We start from the raw sequence: 19042 nt of genomic DNA, 5'->3' as shown, positions 1-19042 counted from the left end.
GGTAGTGGGGTACTAGGCAGATTTTAGCAACCTAAGAAAGAACTCTCTAACAAAGAGATATGCCCAACAGTGGAACAGTTTGCCTTAACAGACAATAAACCACTATCGCTGGAAGTGTGTAGGCAGAGTTGGTGTGATCGTTTTCTAAGGGTAATTGGGGAGGTAGTGCCTACATGGGGTGGGAGATTGAGGCTATTTTTCCTCTTCCAACCTGAAAAGGCATTGTTCAACAAACCTGAAAGTCATTCTACAAATTTAGTGTTAATACTAAGCAGATAATTAACAAATACTTTCAATACTGCACAGCCTTCCATGAGCATGTAACAAGTAGGTAGAACATCATTGTCAGTTTGTTCTTTGAATATTTTACCAGTAGATGTAGACTTGACATTAGTTACTACCCAAAGAAAATTAACGTTGTCTCAGTATGTAAAATAATACCATATCCCAACAGAGGTCTAGAATGCCCCTAGGAATTTCAAAGACTCTAGGATTTGTTCTTTCTCTACATCCTGGGCTGCTCTACTTGTGTACTCTGTTATCGCAAACTTAGCTTATTTTCTCCAGCTGCCCCCTAACTAGACAATTATCTCTAATGTCTTTCCCCTAAATCTTATTGAACACTGCAACTAGATGTCTGGCTAAAACCCCTTTTGAACAAATTACTACCTATTAAAAAGCCTAAAATAATTTATCCATTTAGAAATATGTATGAAAAAGATTAGAAGGGGCATAAATATACAAATAGTTATTAAAGTGGTAGAATTACAGATAAGCATCGTTTAAATATTCTTGGTGTGGCACTAATGATAAATAAAATCAGGTGCAAAACAGCCTCTACAAAGTGTCCTTATTACCTAGCATTTTACATACAAAAGCTCCAAGGTACCGTTTTAAAAGACCTTTCATTAAGTCCTCCTAATTTAATTTTTCTCCTCTTACCCCTGCAATATAGTTTCATGCATATTCCACTAACTTTCCACTCTCTCCAAGCCCTTTTTCTTCCTCCTTGTCCCCACTGCTGCTTCTCTCATTGTGCCTCTCTACCTAATGCCAAACATAGTGCCTTAATTTCAAGAATTAAATACATTTCAAATACATTTGCTCTCTTCCTCAGCTCTGCAACAAATACTTCATGTCATTTGTGTGTTCACTTGTCCCTAATGTAGGAGAGCCTTCTGTGGGCAGGGCTTTGTCTGTTTGTTCCACATTGCATCTTCTGGATCTAGAATAGTGCCTTGCAGATAAAAAGTGTTTCTGAACTATCTGTTAAATAAATGATTGTCATTCCTGTGACTACGTGAACCCACAACATGCTTTACGTTTTTGAAATTTGATACATATTATCTATTGTGATTTTATATTGCATTGTATCCTTTTCTAGTTGTGTCCATGTTTTAGTGTCAAAATAAAGGGACAGATGTCACCATGTCACCTAATTTAATCCTTTAATTCAGTAAATTTTTATTGAATACCTACTGTGTCAGGCACTTAAGTAGGTGTTATGATATAAATTTAAAACTGCATTTAACAGGAGTCAGTAAAGGCCAGATGGAATATATATTTGTCAATTTCTTTTACACATATAAATATACCTGAAATCTATAAATAATAGTCAAATTTTCTATACTTTTCTACCAGTTTTCTATCAAACTCACTCAAAATAAATATTTAAAATAAATTAAGACATACAAGGTATCCTGAAATCCAACACCAAATCATTAATGATAAGTAGAAATAAAAAATCTAGTATAAATTTTTATTGGTTTAGGGGAACTGACATTTAATCATTTGCTGTTCCAAGATCCTTATAGTGACCAGAAAGATTTTGAAAACTGAAGGCTTTATGTCTAGTCTCTAGTTTAGTAATGTTAAGCCTCTTAAGCAATATGAATATGTTTGGAAGCTGCTACATGCTATGCTTTTTCAGAACCAGATGCAACAATTTGGTAAAGAACATAGTAGAAGAGATCACTAATTTTCCTTTTCCCCCAATAATCTGTGTTTATTATGCCAATTTTAATTACCATGCAATCTAATGGACTTAAGGCTTATATTTTCCACATCACTAGACATCACAAACATGAAAGCATTTTATACTGTCATTATACATCAATGTTTGCACTTGGTTATACATATATACAGAAATTATTCACACATCTTAACCTTGCTATTTCCTCCTTTCAAACCAACATAATTTTACCGTGAAAGCAGCTTTTTAATAAATGGTATAAGAAATACAGCAAGGCACACTTTTTTAAAAAACTTTTTTCTCATTACCACCTCAAGAAGCATAAAAAATGAAAATGTTGTACATAATTCAATAGTAGAATGTCACCAGTTTATAATATACAACATCATATGGTTGTTTCTTGAAATGCTGCATAGATTATTTTTTAAATGAAATAAATAAAATGGCGCTTTTAATAGTTGCTTAATTTTGAAAGAAGGACCAGTGTTTCTTCTCTATGCTGCAATCAATTCAAATGTTAGCTTTTTAGGTAAAACTCTTTCAATAAACACAGTCATCATACCATTTTTAAAAATCCAGATTGAAACATGAAATTGGTCAAGTACTGGTGGGGGGTCATTCTAGACAGGAGAATTTAATGGACCACCAGTTGGTGAACTGCAGAACTTTAAAGAGCGGAAGGGAGGGGAGGAGGCAAACAGAAAAGTCTAGCTGGAGAGAGAGGGGTGGTAGAGGTAGCTTGGGACAGGAATCCATGGGAGAACAAGCAGCTTTGCTGAACTTCAAAGACGATCACCTAAAGAGAACCAGCGCACACATTCAGATCACAAGGCTCGTGTGGAGAAAACACATTTGGAAGGAAGATTCATCTTGGGAGAAGTCAATGTAATAAACGGCAGTGACAAACGTGATGGAACCAGAGACCAGCCCAGGGCGGGAGGATCAGGCCACCCCTGAGTTGCAGCCAGGCGTATCTACAAGAAACAAAAAAGTGACAAGAAAAGGTTTCAGAAATGTATTTTTCATTAGCAAAACCAAGCCCTTTGAGGAACCATTGAAGGCTGCAATTGTGGGACTACTTGCTAATGTTCTGAAATAAAAAGATACATAAAATATAAATAATTTTAATAGCCCAAGCTTCACATTACTGACAAAAAAAAGTCTCAGTGTAGATGTGAAAAATACATTGATTTTTTTTTAAAAGATGTGGTTTCAAAGAAAACAAGAAAAATCATCAAGTTTGACCTTTTCTCTGGATCTCATCCACTCTTTTGCCTGTGAACTCAGTTTGGAACATCAAAATAGCTTCAAACCAATATGAAAATGTGAGGCCGCTGATGCCAAGTGGTGCAGCAAAGTATTTACAATGTACAATGATTCCACAGACTGGGAACTGATAGGCTCTCAGGCTTAACCCTTCCTGCAGTGATTTTATGTATGATATCGAACAATTCCACTATTTCATAGTGGTGAAAGATTCATAACATTGTGATTATCCGAAGTGTTTCAGCCTAAAAAAAGATATAACTGGGGCTTCTAGCTCAAATAGTAATGCATTTCATTTAAGGTACACACAGCATTGTGGAAACGAGATGGATTCAATTATATTTGTACATCTCATGGCTATGATATAAATTTGTTCCAAACTCGATCCATTCTGCTTATTTCTAAATGGCTAAAAGCAACTGGTCAAATGTGAGGAACACCTAAATATCAAGTTTAGGCAATGCAGGATGCAATTATTGCAAGTCCCCTGACCAGCTCTCAAAGAAAGCAGGCTTTTGCTTGTATGGGCTTAAACTGAGTTCTGATGTCTCATATCAGGTTGTTTGACTGTTCCTCAAGAACGAAATATCCTCTTTGTCTTGCTCTGTTTTTCTACAGTCTTTCAACTTGTGTTAAGAGCCAGAAAAACCTTAACAAAAAGTCGTTTGACTGGAGCCACGGGGAGTTGGGGAAAGATGAAAAATTAGATAAAGAACAGGGGTAGACAGAAACAGATGGGATGAAATTTGGTATAGTAAAATAATGCAGTAACATAAGAAAGCCTGGTGCATTGTTCAAATGCTGAGGACATGACTCATTTGAAATCTGGCCACAGTGTAGGGAATCCTTAGGTGAGGCAAATCTGGTCTTACTAAATGCTGGCATTTAAATTCTCTCTGGATAATCAATTCTTTCAACTTGGCCCACTTGGAAATGGGCAGGCCAAATTGGCTGAGGCACAGATCTGGGGGAGGTGTGTGTGTGTGTGTGTGTGTGTGTGTGTGTGTGTGTGTGAGATAGGTGACAGGTAATCCACAATAACATCTTTGTTATTTAGCATAGCAGGGCTATTCAGAAGTGCCAGATAATTTAAAGACACTTCACATCCAGCAAAACCTTGGTTTATTAAAGTGATTTTAAAGGTAAGTTTGATAAGATTATACCTGTATTATCTAGTGAAAAATTCACACACAATTACCAAAGGTAGTTTCTTAAACCTGGTTGACCAGCTTTGGAAAATATTAAGCACTTAATGTCAATCCAATGAACAGAATGAGAATTGTGCTGTGTACATGAGAAACAAGTGTTCTTACAGCTTTCTCAGTTTGTAAAATCTGAGCAGCAGCATTTAAAACTCTTTATGTGTGTACTTGAGCATGTACAAATACAAGTAATTGCCTAAAATGTAAAATCTACTGGCCACCAACTATCACATTTACAGACCAATAAAGTAGGAAAGGCAATAAAGCTAAAAAGTTCTAAAGGAAATATCTGCACTGTAAGTAAATACACCTCCTCACCCCACCCCCAAAACACCATACTCTTACACATACACATAGTAAAACAAAACTCCAAATCACGAGAGCAGACCAAAAGGAAAAGGAAAAGCACACATTGGCCGCATATGATGAGTTACATTTTTATACCATGGGATTTATCCAGCCTGAAGTTTAGGGTTAAACCATTCATCAAAGATCAGAGGCTTATGATGAGGATTATGAAGAAATAACTGTCAGAATACAGCAAAAAGATTAGTGCAAAGTACATCTCTTAGGCAGGTCCTAGGAGGCACTACAGACATACATTATGTGCTTCCTCCAAATTAGGCAGAAAGATCTGGATCTTTCCAGTTACCTTTCCTTTGATGTGATCTGCTGTAACTGACCTCTCTATTTTTATAGAAACATGACACATAAATGAAAATAGTGAAAAGCACAGCAGTATGCCTGGAAATCAGTGCAAATGCATACTGTTAGATCATGTTAAAACTTCTCAAGCAGTTTCAGTGGGTTTTTAATTGGAACACAGTAAATAAAAAACCTTTGAAAATCTGAAAAACATTTTTTGTTACTGATGCAAACTCTATCTGCTATTCTAAGTTATATCTCTTCTGGATGGCATTATAATCATTTCATCATCTGAAAACTTAGTTCTGGAAAAAAAAAACAGCAAATGGAATTTGGTGAATTTTACTGTCCTGATAAAAAGAGCATGACAACGGATGGTTTTCAAATGACTTTAAAAAGCATAGCTTTTTCTTTTTCTTTTTCTGAACTTGTAGAAAGAACAATGACAACAATTAGACTCTTGTAGACATGAAACCTCATATTTATCAAACAATTTTACTATGTATTCTTGACATTAAATACTGAAGGCATATCAACATTTTGAGATTAAATAACTTGTCCTGGTTGATAGTATTTTAACAATTACGTGACTATTTATACTCAGTTATCCAATGCTAACGTCTGGTAAAAAATTCAGGCATCCAGATGTTTTGTCCACATGATACTGAAAAAAAAAAATCCTGAATAGGACCAGTAAATATGGCTATTTAAATAGCTCTAGGCCTATAACAAGTCACTTGGGGGCGATGTGAGTTCTGCAGAAGTAAAATCTGGCTGTTTCTCCCTTTGCCCGAGATAAGGCCAGGCATCAACGGGGCTTAACAAAAAATATTGCTGACTGGCAGGCGGGCTGGCTGCTAGTTTTACACTGTCCCTGCTTGTAAAATGTGAGGGTTACAGAGATCCATCAGCACATTCACTTCCTCCAAGTCTAAAGATGGAGCTGCTCATCATTTACATTTCATTTCAATTCTATGTAAGAGAGAGAAGAAATTCCCAGAGGATCAAAAAAGGGAGAGTGCATCGCAAAGGCTTCTCTAGTGCCAGAGCTTCTGGAGCTCCAGATCTCAGCATGACTGGTGACTTGAGGGTCACAGTCACATGATGTCATGCTCAGAGTGGTGTTGCTTTCAAGCCTTTATCCCCTTTCAGAAAACAAAATCAGCCAGGCTCTACCAGCCCTTCTGTGGAGGTTGGCAGAGCCAGCAGTACAATCGGTTCTAATAGAACTTGTTTTGAAGCAGCTTATGGAATTGCAGTTACTCTCCCTTAATGGTCAGTTTTACTGCATACTGATGGAGAATGTGATTATAGGGTGGACATGTTTCACAGAAAATACATTCTCTCTCTCCTACTTTTGTTCTCACTTGCAGCCAATTGTAAATAGAGTCTGAAACACAGAAAATTAGTTGAGTTATATTAGTAAGTGGGAGGCCGTCCTTCAATTTTGCATACTGAGTTTATTTTTAGGGTATATATGGTATAGATGCCCCCCTTAGTCCCCATTTCTAGCAGCTCTACACAGAATCACACATTTTAATAAGCTTAGGGCACAGGTGTTGCAGGAAAAAAATAATGATGTTTGCCATTCATCTTTCAAATTAAATAATGTGTTTTTAAATAGTAACTTTTTTCATAATACATTATGGGAACAACATTTATCTGTCACATTTTAAAAGATGTATTTGTAATAAATGTAAATTACTTTTAGAAAATCAGTAATTAGGCTCATCAAAAAATAAACAATCTGCCACAAAAAAGATAATCTTTAGCATAGTTAAGTATAATAACTGTTATTTGAATAAGTTAACAAATTAGGGCAGATTGCTTCTGTAATTCATTTCCTATAGCACGAGTTTAGGTGACGGCATTAAGCTTCTGGAGTGGGGGGTGGAGGTGGCATTAGGTACCTCATACTTGGGTGAAATATGACTCTCACATTTGAAAGCTCAAATTTTCTTCTTTAAACTTGATTGAGAAAGCATATTCATCACTGGGGCTTAGAAATGGGAAATAACAGAATCTTTGTGTCACTTTTAGAGACACATCATCATCCTGGAATTATCGATCAATAGCTGTCTTATTAAATATGAAGAGTGGAATGACTTTCTTAAAAAATTTGATGAAAATCAGCCTGTCACCTTCAGGCAAAATTCAAAAATTCTGTTTTTATGAAAACGCCATTAACTTGTCACGTATTCTTTCTGCATTTGCTTTCTGCGCCTGTTCTCAATCTGTGTGTGGATAAATAAGAGCCTCTTCTTTAACACCAACTTTCCCCTCCTGTTTGAATCCTTAGACGTGGCCATGATTAGGAGTTGTGACAGCACAGTCTTCCACTGGGGAAGCAAATGTGATGATAGTTACATTAGACAGAAGCATAAAAAGAAGGGCCAAATCAGGAGATGCAGCCTTTAGCCTAATCATTGTTCATCTCCAAGCACTGAAGAGAACGGACAGCTCTCTGTGCAAGAAGCTGAAGTGGAGGGTATTGTTACTGTGCGTGCATTTTGATCATGGAGTATAATTGCGATTTGGATAACCTTTTCATTCTCCCTCAATGGAAGAATTTGAGGCCTTAAATTGTTCAACTACTTCCTTAAATTTTGTATTCTTGCCAGAATGATGTAATAAAGATAATGTCACTAAGAATGTCAATTTTCCCTGGTTTTTTTGTTTGTTTGTTTGCTTGTTTTTTCTTTTGCTTCACAGTTACTTTCATTGTTGGGAGCATTTCTTCTATCTAAATGTCTTATTTAGATAACTGCCTGCCATAATTGGTCATTCTGACTAGCCTTTTCTCTTACCATGGTTTTGCTGACCTGAACTCAATATTTTAAATACATATATGGCACGAGGACTATACGTACCTTTCAGTGAGATGATTTTCATGCTTGGGGAGGGGGTACATTCTACCTATGCATATTTCTATGTCGTTCTTCATGAAGGTTTAGAAGATTTTCTTCACAGGTTAAAGTTTTGGGGCTAGGATGCAATGCAGCCTTGTCTGTTGGCTGATTCGCCTTCAAGGAGAGGTCTTGAACTTTAGATTTGGCTGAAGCAGCGTTATGTTCTTCTGGCATTCCAGATTCACCTGGTTTTTCTGAACTTTCCTTTTCACTGTCAAGCTTTGAAGGAGTAAACTCTAAGTTTTCTGCACAGCCATTGGAAGTTTGGGGCAAACCATTCACTTCCTTTCCAGCCTCAGCTCTTTCCTGAGAGGAAGGACTTGAAAGAGCCACTGTATCTGCATCATCAGCTAAAAGAGAACTATCACCGAACTCGGAAGAACATGCTGTTACTTGTAGTGGCACTGCAGCTTCGCTGGGAACTGCAGATTCATTTGGGGGAGCACTAGAGAAACAAGGCTCCTCTCCATCAGAGTCACCCTCAACACAGGCCTCAAAGAAGCATTCAATGTCTTCCTTGTCATCTAAGCCCGAGTCGGTAGTGTCTAGCGGCAATGGAGTGCTGCTTTTCTCTTCTATGTAATTGGTGACCTCCCCACAATCACTGTCATGAGATGAGAGAGATAAGTATGAATAAAAGTCTCCTTTTCTCAGCTGGATGGGCCGGTGAGAATGCTCCAACACTTTCTCCTTGATTTGAGTTAATGAAGTAGGAGCAGCCACTTCGTTTTCAGGTTGAGATTTACTTTTTAGGGCTGTTGAAGCCATGTCAATGATTTCCTTAACAAAGTTGTGTACTGAACAATCTTCGGCATCTTTTTGATGGAAAACATCTGGCTCACAGTTGCAACAGGAAATGTCGCTGATAGAAGCATTTTCCTCTGTTCCGTTTTCTTCAAGTGCTAGGCAACAACCAGCAGATTTTCCAGCCATACTCGGTGCATCATCAGATGATTTCGGCGGATCAGAGTCTTGTCTGTTGTTAACCCTGGTTTCTAAAGCCAGTTCTGAGAATGACTTCTCAGTGGGGGTAGAAGCAGTGCTTTGATTTTCTAAATGGTGGTGACTTGGACATTTCTTTGGAAGATGTCTAACATCTTGGGAAACAAATTTCTTGCCAGCAGTATTTGAATCATCTAAACTATCCATAAGTGCTTTACACTTACAATGCTCACTCTCTGAAATCTCCTTCCCATTTGAACCAAGATTTTCTGACACCTTTGAAGTCCCATTCAGTTTGCCCTTTTGCCTTTCTGGAATACCTTCAATATTGCCATTTTCCATGTCAGCCACATATGGATCTTTATTAACTTTGAAAATAGTTTTCTTATTTTCACCCTTTGTCCCTAACTCATGGGTATGAGATGAATTCTTACCGTTTCCATTATTTTCAGAGACATGCTTTACAGAGCCATTTAGAAGGGCCTCAATATTCAGAGTATCAGAGGGATTGGTCATCTCACTGCTACTCACATCTTTACTGCCCTTCATCTCATCACTGACATTGCACCTTTTCTTCTCTCTTGTCAAAGACAATTTTGGCCTAATCCATGTCTGTAATTCATTCTTTATATAGTCTAGCCCTGACATCAAGTTGCAGTCTTCATAAATTTCATCATCTGTTGCAATACTGGAGTCGTCATCCTCATCTTTGATGCACAGCTCTTCTTCAGTCAAGGTAAGGGTAGAGCTGGAGAGCAGGTCACTGTCATCTTCATCATCAGTGCAAGCAGAGGTGCAAGAGACATTAACAATCATGCTGACATTGACATCGCTTTCATCAGCCACTGAACGAGTCAGACGCTTCCTGAATGATGCATTCGATTCCGGGATCTTGTTCTTGTGTAACACAATATCCTCTGAGCAAAGAGAGAGCTCGTCACTGCTGCTAAGTTCTGTTAGAGATGCTGCTGAGTCTTCATTGATAGAAGATGCTATGTCCAATGACATCTGGCCAGTAAAAGACATCTTTTGGGAAGTGCTTTGAAGAGTGATATCAGAAACACTTCGCTTTATCTTTTGCTCTGAGGGGCTCTGGATATTCTCCAAACGATTCAGGAGATCTAATGTTCTTTTACTTAGTTCACCAACTGAGCCACTGCTCACGCTTATATCCCCAGAGCTGTGACAGCTAAAAAGATCTTCATTGCTTTTATAGGATGTCAACCAACTTTCTAAAGAAGTACTTCGCTGGAGGCTGTCACTGCCATTTTTAAAGATGCCCAATCCAAATAAATCACCCCCTGGGGAAAGGGACTCAATAGATGAACTACGAGATAAAAGGGAGAGCTGTTTGGCATTCTGCATGCCAGTGAATGTCTTTTCTATATTGCCACTTTTATATGAAATGCGATCCATTTCATGAGATGCACTTGCCAAAATCCTTTCATGGGGAGGTACATCTGGTTGTAACTCTGTAGTCTGATGTTTAGATTTGCATGATTTTTTATCAAAATAAAAACCACGAAGCAGGGGATCCTCCACATGTGCTTTTTCGCTTTGTGACTGTTTCATTATCATTGGTAATTTGAGTTTTGAGCCTTGGAGGTATGAGTAATCATAAAATGTAAACACATCATGTTTTCCTTGTAATTCTTCTCCCAAACAATCAGGGGTATGTTTGGTAACACTGTTTAAATCTCCAACTTTTCCATTTACACAACCCACTGGTGAAATGGACGACTGAGAGCTATTTGGAAGCTTAATGCATTCCCCCTCATCTTTAAATTTTTGCTTTAACACATTAACTGCATCTCCCATTTGTGGGTCCAGATGTTCAGTTTCAAGGTTACTTGGGGACCCATCCACTGCATTGAGCAAGCACATTTCAGAGTTGGTAGTGGTTTCTGTGTCTCCTTCACTGACAATTCCACTCTCACTGCCTGAATTCTGGCTCATGTCTCCTCCATGACATGCGCAGGGCTTTACCAAATTGGAACTGCCTAGAAGATCTGGCAAAGATTTGGTAGATGAAAATGAAGAGTCTTTACTGAGACTCTTAGTTAAAACATTAGGCTGTGTCATGCCAGTGACCTTTGGATTGTTTTTCAGAAATGGCATGTGGTTGTCTTCATAGAGTTCAACATTGTGGAGGCTGTACACCTGGTAAATATGTGGACTGGAGGGGGCAGTAATATTTGAGGCATACTGAGATCCCCCATGGTTATCAGCCTCCTCGTCATAACCAGGGTCCTCATTACTTGTCTCTCCAAGCTTCAAGGAAGGGATGACAGGTTGGGGTTCTTGATCAAGGTCATTTGATTCCTCATTCAGACTAATTAACTTGTTACTTATGTCCATTTCATCCCATTCCAGGGCATCCTCACTCATCCCGTTTAGGTCCATCAAGCCAGGATCAATCACATTCAAAGTCTCCTGTGTGAGAGAAAGAAAAAAAGAAATGAAAAGAATTAGGGAACACAAGCATGAAAATTTTATCCATTGAAAATCTCTTGGAAGACTCAGGAAAGAAAACTGCCCCAAGCATGGACTTGAAAGATAACCTAATTATCAGCTCTATTCCTCTCTGAAATAACACCCAAAATTTACTGAAATAGGCTTTTTGATCAATAGTAATTTGTTGAAAGCAACAACATAGACTAAAACGTATGATTATTATTGTCAAATTGTAATTTATGGAATTAGCCATTTCCTATTGATTTATCTACATTTTAAATCTTGGATACAGTGAAAACTATCAGGTGAATGAAGGTAAAAAGAGTACAGCCTATGACATCTCCTAAGGTACATTCACACTGATCCTATTTTAGTTCTGGAGTCCATAGTAGAATACTATCTGCAGCCACACATGGCAAACTCCTTCTTGCCTCTATTCATGGGTTCTCCATTTTAAGCAGCTTTTGCCTGGGGACTTAGAGTTGTAGCTACCATGTACAGCATTTTATGGGCCAGAGGCACATGACTGTGTACCCCTTCCTCTGTGTTTCTGTTCAGGGATCTGTCTTTTCAGATCGTGGTGCTGCTCCCAATCAGACATAAGATTAGCAACACTTGACTGTTTCCCTTACCTGTATCTTCCTAGACCCTGAATGCTCCAGGGCAATTTCTTAGTCAAAGTTCTCTCAGTCCCTTTCTTTTCCAGTCTCTCTCTGTGACAGAGATTTCACTTTGGTCCTTGTTAACTTGGCTCACTACTGTTAGTCCTGCCCCCATTTCTTATAGACAGGAACCTCTCACTCCAGCCCACACCAGCCCCAGAATAATTATGTGAAGACTTTCCTGACCACTCCAGGATGAAGTAGCCCAGATTCCCTTATGCTGCCCTCTGCCTGCCCAGTTGGGACCCTTGATGTTTCCTTGGACTTCTTGGCTCTGCATCTGTTTAGATAGAGCTTGACATATTCTGGGACAGAGTAGCTGACTGGACTCCTGGACTCTGTTCAAATTCCTTCACTGTCCTTACTTGCTCTCCAGCTGTTTGAATTCATGCTAGAGCCAAGAAAGATAAGATGTTTTATATATATATAAATATACACACAATGCAGGCCTTGATGGGCTCACCTACAGACAGAAACACAAACAGAACTTCTAAGTTCAGCTTATGCTTATGTAGGGTAGCCAAGCAGATGAGTATGGCACTAGAACTTGCAGACTGGTTGAAGGGCTGACTTTGCTGCTTACCATATGCATGACCTTGGGCAAGTTGCTTAACCTTTCTGAGCAACAGTCTCATTGCCCGTAAAATGGGGATAGCATTATCAATTTTTTGAGATCATTCTGAGTATTAAATAAGCTACTAATTGCAAAGTGCTGAGGAGGCAGGCAGTATTAGGTGGAGATATATATATATATATACTTTTTTTTTTTTTTGACAGTCTTGCTCTGTAGCTCAGGCTAGAGTGCAGTAGTGTAATCATGGCTCACTGCAGTCTCAACCTCCCAGGCTCAAACAATCCTTCCACCTTAGCCTCCCAAGTAGCTGAGACTACAGGTGTGTGCCACCACACCTGGCTAATTTTTATTTTTTGTAGAGACAGGGTGTGACTATGTTGCCCAGGCTGGTCTTGAACTCCTGGATTCAAGTGATCCTCCCACCTCGGCCTTCCAAAGTGCTGAGATTACAGGTGTGAGCCACCACATCCAGCCAGTAGCTATAATTCTTAATACATGCAGAATCGCTCTAGTGTGGTCTTGAGTCAATTCATAAAGGGTTTCCTCTGTCTGCTTCATTCTCTTCTTCACATCACACCTTCCAATTTGCTATTAAAACCACAAGGGATTCACGACATGGTAGAAAGAGACAGGTATCACACAGCATAACAGGCTAGCATATTTGTATTAACGTCAGAATTATTTTAACTGGTTGAAAAACAGCCCATGATGCTTTTATTCCTCAGTAGTGGGGGAAAAGCTTCACCTGCAGCACATTAGCAAAACTTTCCTAAGAAGCCCTCAATCCTTCCTGAAACTAATAGTTAAAGGGTACCACACAAACACATTAAGTATAAAATACCCATTCGCACTTTACTATACTGGGTATGTAAGAGATTATCTGTATAGCCTACTTAAGTTTAAGAGTCCAATTACAAGGTAAACATTAATTAAGGGATATTTTTAAATTTTCTAAGAGAAATCTTTCCCACTGCCAATGTTACAGCAGTTAATCTAGTACCCAGCAATCATCATAGTGGCTTAGGTGTGGAGTACATTCACTGTGATGAATTTTTATTAGAGTTTCTGTTTATTCTTTGCTTGCTGATAAAGGAAGTACTAATGACCAGTTAGTATGGCTAATGAATGTTAAAATCTTCAGCTGTAGGAACAATCAATCAGTCTGATCAAATAGTATATTAATTTCAAATACTATCTTGCCTGCCACTGTACTCTGAGAGTGATAATAAATAATTGAATCAGTCTTTCAAAGGAGCTCTTTTTGTAACTCTGTGGTTGACTTTAACATTTAGCAGCACAGATTTTCCACAAGGATCCCAAACCTAGGGGCTCACATGGAGAAGTGGGAATTGTGCCATCTGGATGGGCTGGGAGCTAAGCCCAAGTGACGCCTGCAACTCAGACTCATCTTCCATGACACAGTCGTTTTCTGACCAAATGCTGCCTTTATGGCTTTACGAATTCAAGCCTAAGAAACTATAAAGCTTACAGCAGCACCTAAAGGAAAAAATTCCTTTGCTCAATAAAGTATAGTTGGCCCTCCATATCCATGGGTTCCAAATTCACAAATTCAACCAACTGCAGATCAAATATATTTGTAAAAAAAAATTTCAGTTACAGAAAGAAAAACTTAAATTTTCCCTGTGTCAAGTGATATACAGGCACTGTATGAACTACTATAAGTAATCTAGAGATGATTTAAAGTAAACAGGATGACCATAGATTATACGCAAATAATAAACCATTTTATATCAGGGACGTGGGCATCTGAGGATTTTGGTATCTGTGTGTGTGTGGTGGGGAAGGAACACTGACAAATAGCTGTAGTTGGAGTCGAAAGTTTCCATAGGAAAAGATTAAACTTTTGGATGTAATATTGTTCTTTTCTCAACTCTCTCCTCTTATAAACCTCTTATATTTATTGTGATTTCTGAAAATTTTTTGTATGTCAATTCCAGGAAATATCTGACAGGATTCATTAGAAAATCATTCACTTTAGACTTTAAATTTTTTTCATATTAAAGAAGTGCTACTCACTCTGCCCTCACTCACTCCCTGCCTGTTGTGGATTAAATTCTGTCAATATTTTCAATAAAATCTCCATTTCCTCAGGATTTAACTTCAACCATAAAATATACCCCTGGGGCAAGAAAATGGGAAAAGTTTCCAAGAAAGACATTAGAATATTTATATAACTAAAAAAGTTCTCTTTTGGAAAAAAAGATTTGCATATACAAAGATGTAACTGATGGGAAAATTATTTGGTTGAATGCTCTCTTTGATGATAGCCCAACATAACCAATAATGCTCAAGCTAATCAAACATTTGTTTTTGTTGTTGTTGTTTTCCCAGAGGAACTATTTGGTACTTTTTTTTCAAAGGCACAATGTTTCTGTCTTTGCTATAGTGATAAATCTAAATGAATTTAGACAAAATCTAAGAGTATTCGAATGAGACCAAATGGATAGGAAGCAGTAAATGAGGTTCCAAAAGAAAGCCTGCAATTCCAGAAATAATTCTGAATTAATTCATGCAAGGGTCTTCTATTAATAAACTTGCTGCATGGGTACAGAATTTTGGCCCAAACCAAGGCATTATATAAATAATTACACACACACACACACACACACACACACTCACACACACACCTACCTATACAGATCTGCTCAAGAAACAAATGGAATTAAATAATGCTAGTTTATTTCATTATTTTTGTACTTAGAAGCATTTTATTTACATTAGCACAACATATACAGAGAAAGTAATAAAAGTAGCTGCAGAAATGATGATGATGACGACAAAAGAGAAGAAAGAACCAAGATTCCAACTGTGGCAGGTAATACACATCTCAATTAACACCTTCTGCATGTATATGGCTTTAATTGAGTTAGGACTCCCAAGATTGCATTTCCAGGATTTTCTTAAAATTTTAGCTTAAATGGTGGTATTTAGCTAAAGAGTAAAGATAAAAGAACTTGACAGTCTACAAAACAATAACCTAATAAAGAACTGATATAGCTGCCTCTGGATACCTTTAATTTCCTTTAAAAAGTTGCGTCTTTTGAAAGATTTCTTTCTAAAAAATCTCAAAAAGACTAGGATGAACTGAATGTTACAGTTAAACTTCTGGTACTCAGAATGCGCAGAACCATTAAGGAGGTCTTGTAATATGTGTCTCCCTGTTTATTCTAGATCCAGGAATTTATTGGGCAGCACCACATGCAAAAACCAGGAAGGAGAGATTTATCTGGAGAAAAGTAGGACACAACAATAACGAACACATAAAAGTGACAACAACATAAACAGCAGTAACTGTAATTGAATAAAGATGTATATATTTACCCCAGGGTGAAAAAGCAGAACACACAGGTTTGAGGGGGTGATGGAGAGGTGGAAGAAGATAACATATAGCTCCAGATAGATAAATCAATTTAAACTAGGGGAAATGCCAATGTTCATATATTTACTCTGCTTTTTTTGGTACCCCCCAACCCTGAACCTAAAACCAAAGTGTCTGAGCATTAGTTACATAATTATCTTCCTAAATTAGACTTAGATAGAAATTTTATAAAAACAAAAACAAAAGCAGGGCAGGTACAGTGGCTCCTGCTTGTAATTCCAGCACTTTGAGAGGCTGAGGCAGGAGGATCGCTTGAGCCCAGGAGTTTGAGACCAGTCTGGGAAACATAGTGAGACACTGTCTCAATGTAAAAATTTTTTAAAATTAGTCAGTCATGGTGGCATGTGCCTGTTGTCCTAGCTGCTCTGGAGGCTGAGGCAGAGGATTACTTGAGGCCAGGAGTTCAATGCTGCAGTGAGCCATGATCATGCCACTGCACACCGGCCTGGGCAATAGAGCAATACCCTGTCTCCAAACAAACAAACAAACCATATAAGAACAATGACAAACAGCTGCTTCCATCTCTGAAAATGGAAAGATAACTTTTAAGGGAACTCTGAGTTTGTAATACTCTGCCTCTTATTGAGCAGAGAATGGACTCAGAGTTAGCAAGAAAAAATATAGAAGAAAATAGAAATTAGGATAAAAAGAATAATGCTCCACGTTTATCAGCCATTTTGCAACTGGAGGAGGTACTCACACAGGTTTGGCTTTGAATCCTGGATCAGCCCTCCCATATGTTAGCTGTGTGATCCTGGACAAGTTATTTAACTTCTATATGCCTCAGTTCCATCATTTGTTTATCTGGGACAATTACAGTACATTGTATCTACCTTATAGATTGTTGGGAGCTTTAAATTACTAAAATGTATGTAAAGTCCTATGGGGAGAGCCTGGTACATAGTAGGGGTGCAATGACTGGCAGCTATCAGCATATATTCCCTCTGCTGAAGTGAGGAGAGGATAGTAAGGCTGAATCCTAAATAACTGTAACAGTGTTTAAGACTGGAGGTTGGTTTACTAATCTCTTTGGTATGACCAAAGAGTCAATGAAAGAAACATTGATACTTTGGGAGGCCAAGGCGGGCGGATCACGAGGTTAGGAGATCGAGACCATCCTGGTTAACACCGTGAAACCCCATCTCTACTAAAATACAAAAAATTAGCCAGGTGTGGTGGTGGGCGCCTGTAGTCCCAGCTACTCGGGAGGCTGAGGCAGGAGAATGGTGTGAACTTGGGAGGCGGAGCTTGCAGTGAGCCAAGATTGCACCACTGCACTCCAGCCCGGGCAACAGAGCGAGACTCTGTCTCAAAAAAAAAAAAAAAAAAGAAAAGAAACACTGATTAGGCCCCTTACTCACCTCTACTGCACTATAAATGAGGTGATACATTTGTTTTTTCATATCCTAGCTGGACTTATCCCATAAAGATAACCAAATGAGAAAAGACACTTGCCCAGTCCTCAGCAAGGCATAGCTCAAGGACTTTCTATTTCCTGAAAATAACCTTTTTTTAAAAAAAGGCAAGTCCATTGTCTATGAAATTCTATCACAACTGACACATTAGAGCAATCAAATCCTGCTCACTATCTATCAGATTGACAATAATGTTAAAGTAACTTGTCTCAGCTCAGAAAATGCTTTGAAAGTCTATCTCACACTAATGATCAAAAACTGTTCTAGTGAATGCTCTTTTTCAATAACAAAGCTGATCAGAAACTCAAAACAGACAAGTAAAATCCAAAGTCATCTCACAAATCTCACTAAAATGAGTACTGACATGGACACATTTCCTAGTCTTGACTACACAGATAATTCTGAAATAGTTGAAAATGAAAAATCCATTAGATGTTGTTTTAAAGTAAGTTTTATAACAGTAAAAATTGCCTTTGTTCTCAAAAGGGATCAGGGACAAAAGGGAGTCCAGTGATGGAAAGCAGGGGTTTTTTTCCTATAAATAAACTTCATGAGGACAGGGGCTCTGACTGTCCTGTCTCCACCAGAGCCCCAGTACTTAAAATAGTGCCTGGCATAAAGCAGGTTCTTAAAAAACGATTACTGATTGCCTAGGCATGGTGGCACATGCCTGTAGTCCCAGCTACTCATAAGGCTGAGGCGGGAGGACTTCTTGAGCCCAGGAACTCAAAGCTGCAGTGAGCTATGATTGCACCACTGCATTCCAGCCTGGATGACACAGTGAGATCCTATCTCTAAAAAATAAAAAAGTAAGAAAGGAAAAATTTACTGAGTGATCTGGAGGAAAAAAGTAAAAAGACTTGCCTGTTGTCTCATGAACTGTTGAAGGGATCTGGGGATCTGGAGAAAGGTTATGAGGGTAAACTGTGCTGTGGCAAAATCACCTGGAAAATCCCTGACTTTCAAACTGGTGCAAACTCTGTTATAAAAGCTAATAGCCTCAAAAACATGTTTCATGAAAGAAGCCAGACATAATAAAGTCATATATTGTATGATTCCATTTATATAAAAAATCCAGAATAGGTAAATCTGCAGAGATGAATGAGACTGGTAGTTGCCAGGGCCTAGGGGTGCAGAGGGAGGAATGGGATGCAACTGCTTTACAGGCCTGGGGTTTCCTTTTGGAGATAATGTTTGGAAGTAGAAGTGGTGGTTGCACAACATGGTGAATGTACTAAACACCACAGAACTGCTCACTTTAAAAAGATTAACTTTATGTGAATCAAGGGAAAGCCACTGAATAAACAAAAAAAATCATTTGTAACCTTAGAGAGGGCAGGTGCTAGAGGCCAGTGCATGAGGAAACAAGTACAGGATGTGCTAGAGAGTAGCCTGGAAAAGTCCAGGTTCTCTGGTAAAATTTGAATTGAAATTAGGAGTGTGGCCCTATCAGGTACTGTTCAACACCTTGTTTGTCCTAGCACCAGTCTTGGAAGGAGAACAGAAGCCGAGAAACCACAGAGGTCATAGAATGCACAGGAAACTCTTCAATTGTTCTAATACCTCTACCTCAAAGCACAGTAGCCCATCTCAATTCTCAT

The 19042-nt window shown here is 38.4% G+C and overlaps 1 protein-coding gene across 1 annotated transcript in view; it reads right to left on the bottom strand.

The window, feature by feature from the left end:
• Positions 1 to 1745: 1745 nt before the first annotated feature.
• Positions 1746 to 19042, bottom strand: part of AKAP6 (A-kinase anchoring protein 6) — a 516267-nt gene continuing 498970 nt past the window's right edge. Inside the window, exons 14-15 of the mRNA XM_025392877.1 lie at positions 7956 to 11369; positions 1746 to 2946 (exon numbers count right to left, since the gene is read on the bottom strand). Of these exons, the coding sequence (XP_025248662.1) occupies positions 7998 to 11369 (3372 nt within the window). The 3' untranslated portion in view covers positions 1746 to 2946; positions 7956 to 7997. The remainder of the gene's footprint in view (positions 2947 to 7955; positions 11370 to 19042) is intronic.

The sequence above is a fragment of the Theropithecus gelada genome, chromosome 7b (assembly GCF_003255815.1).
Source record: "Theropithecus gelada isolate Dixy chromosome 7b, Tgel_1.0, whole genome shotgun sequence".
Lineage (NCBI taxonomy): Eukaryota > Metazoa > Chordata > Mammalia > Primates > Cercopithecidae > Theropithecus > Theropithecus gelada.
Note: the sequence above shows the minus strand (reverse complement) of the source record. Positions and strands in the feature narration are given on the sequence as shown.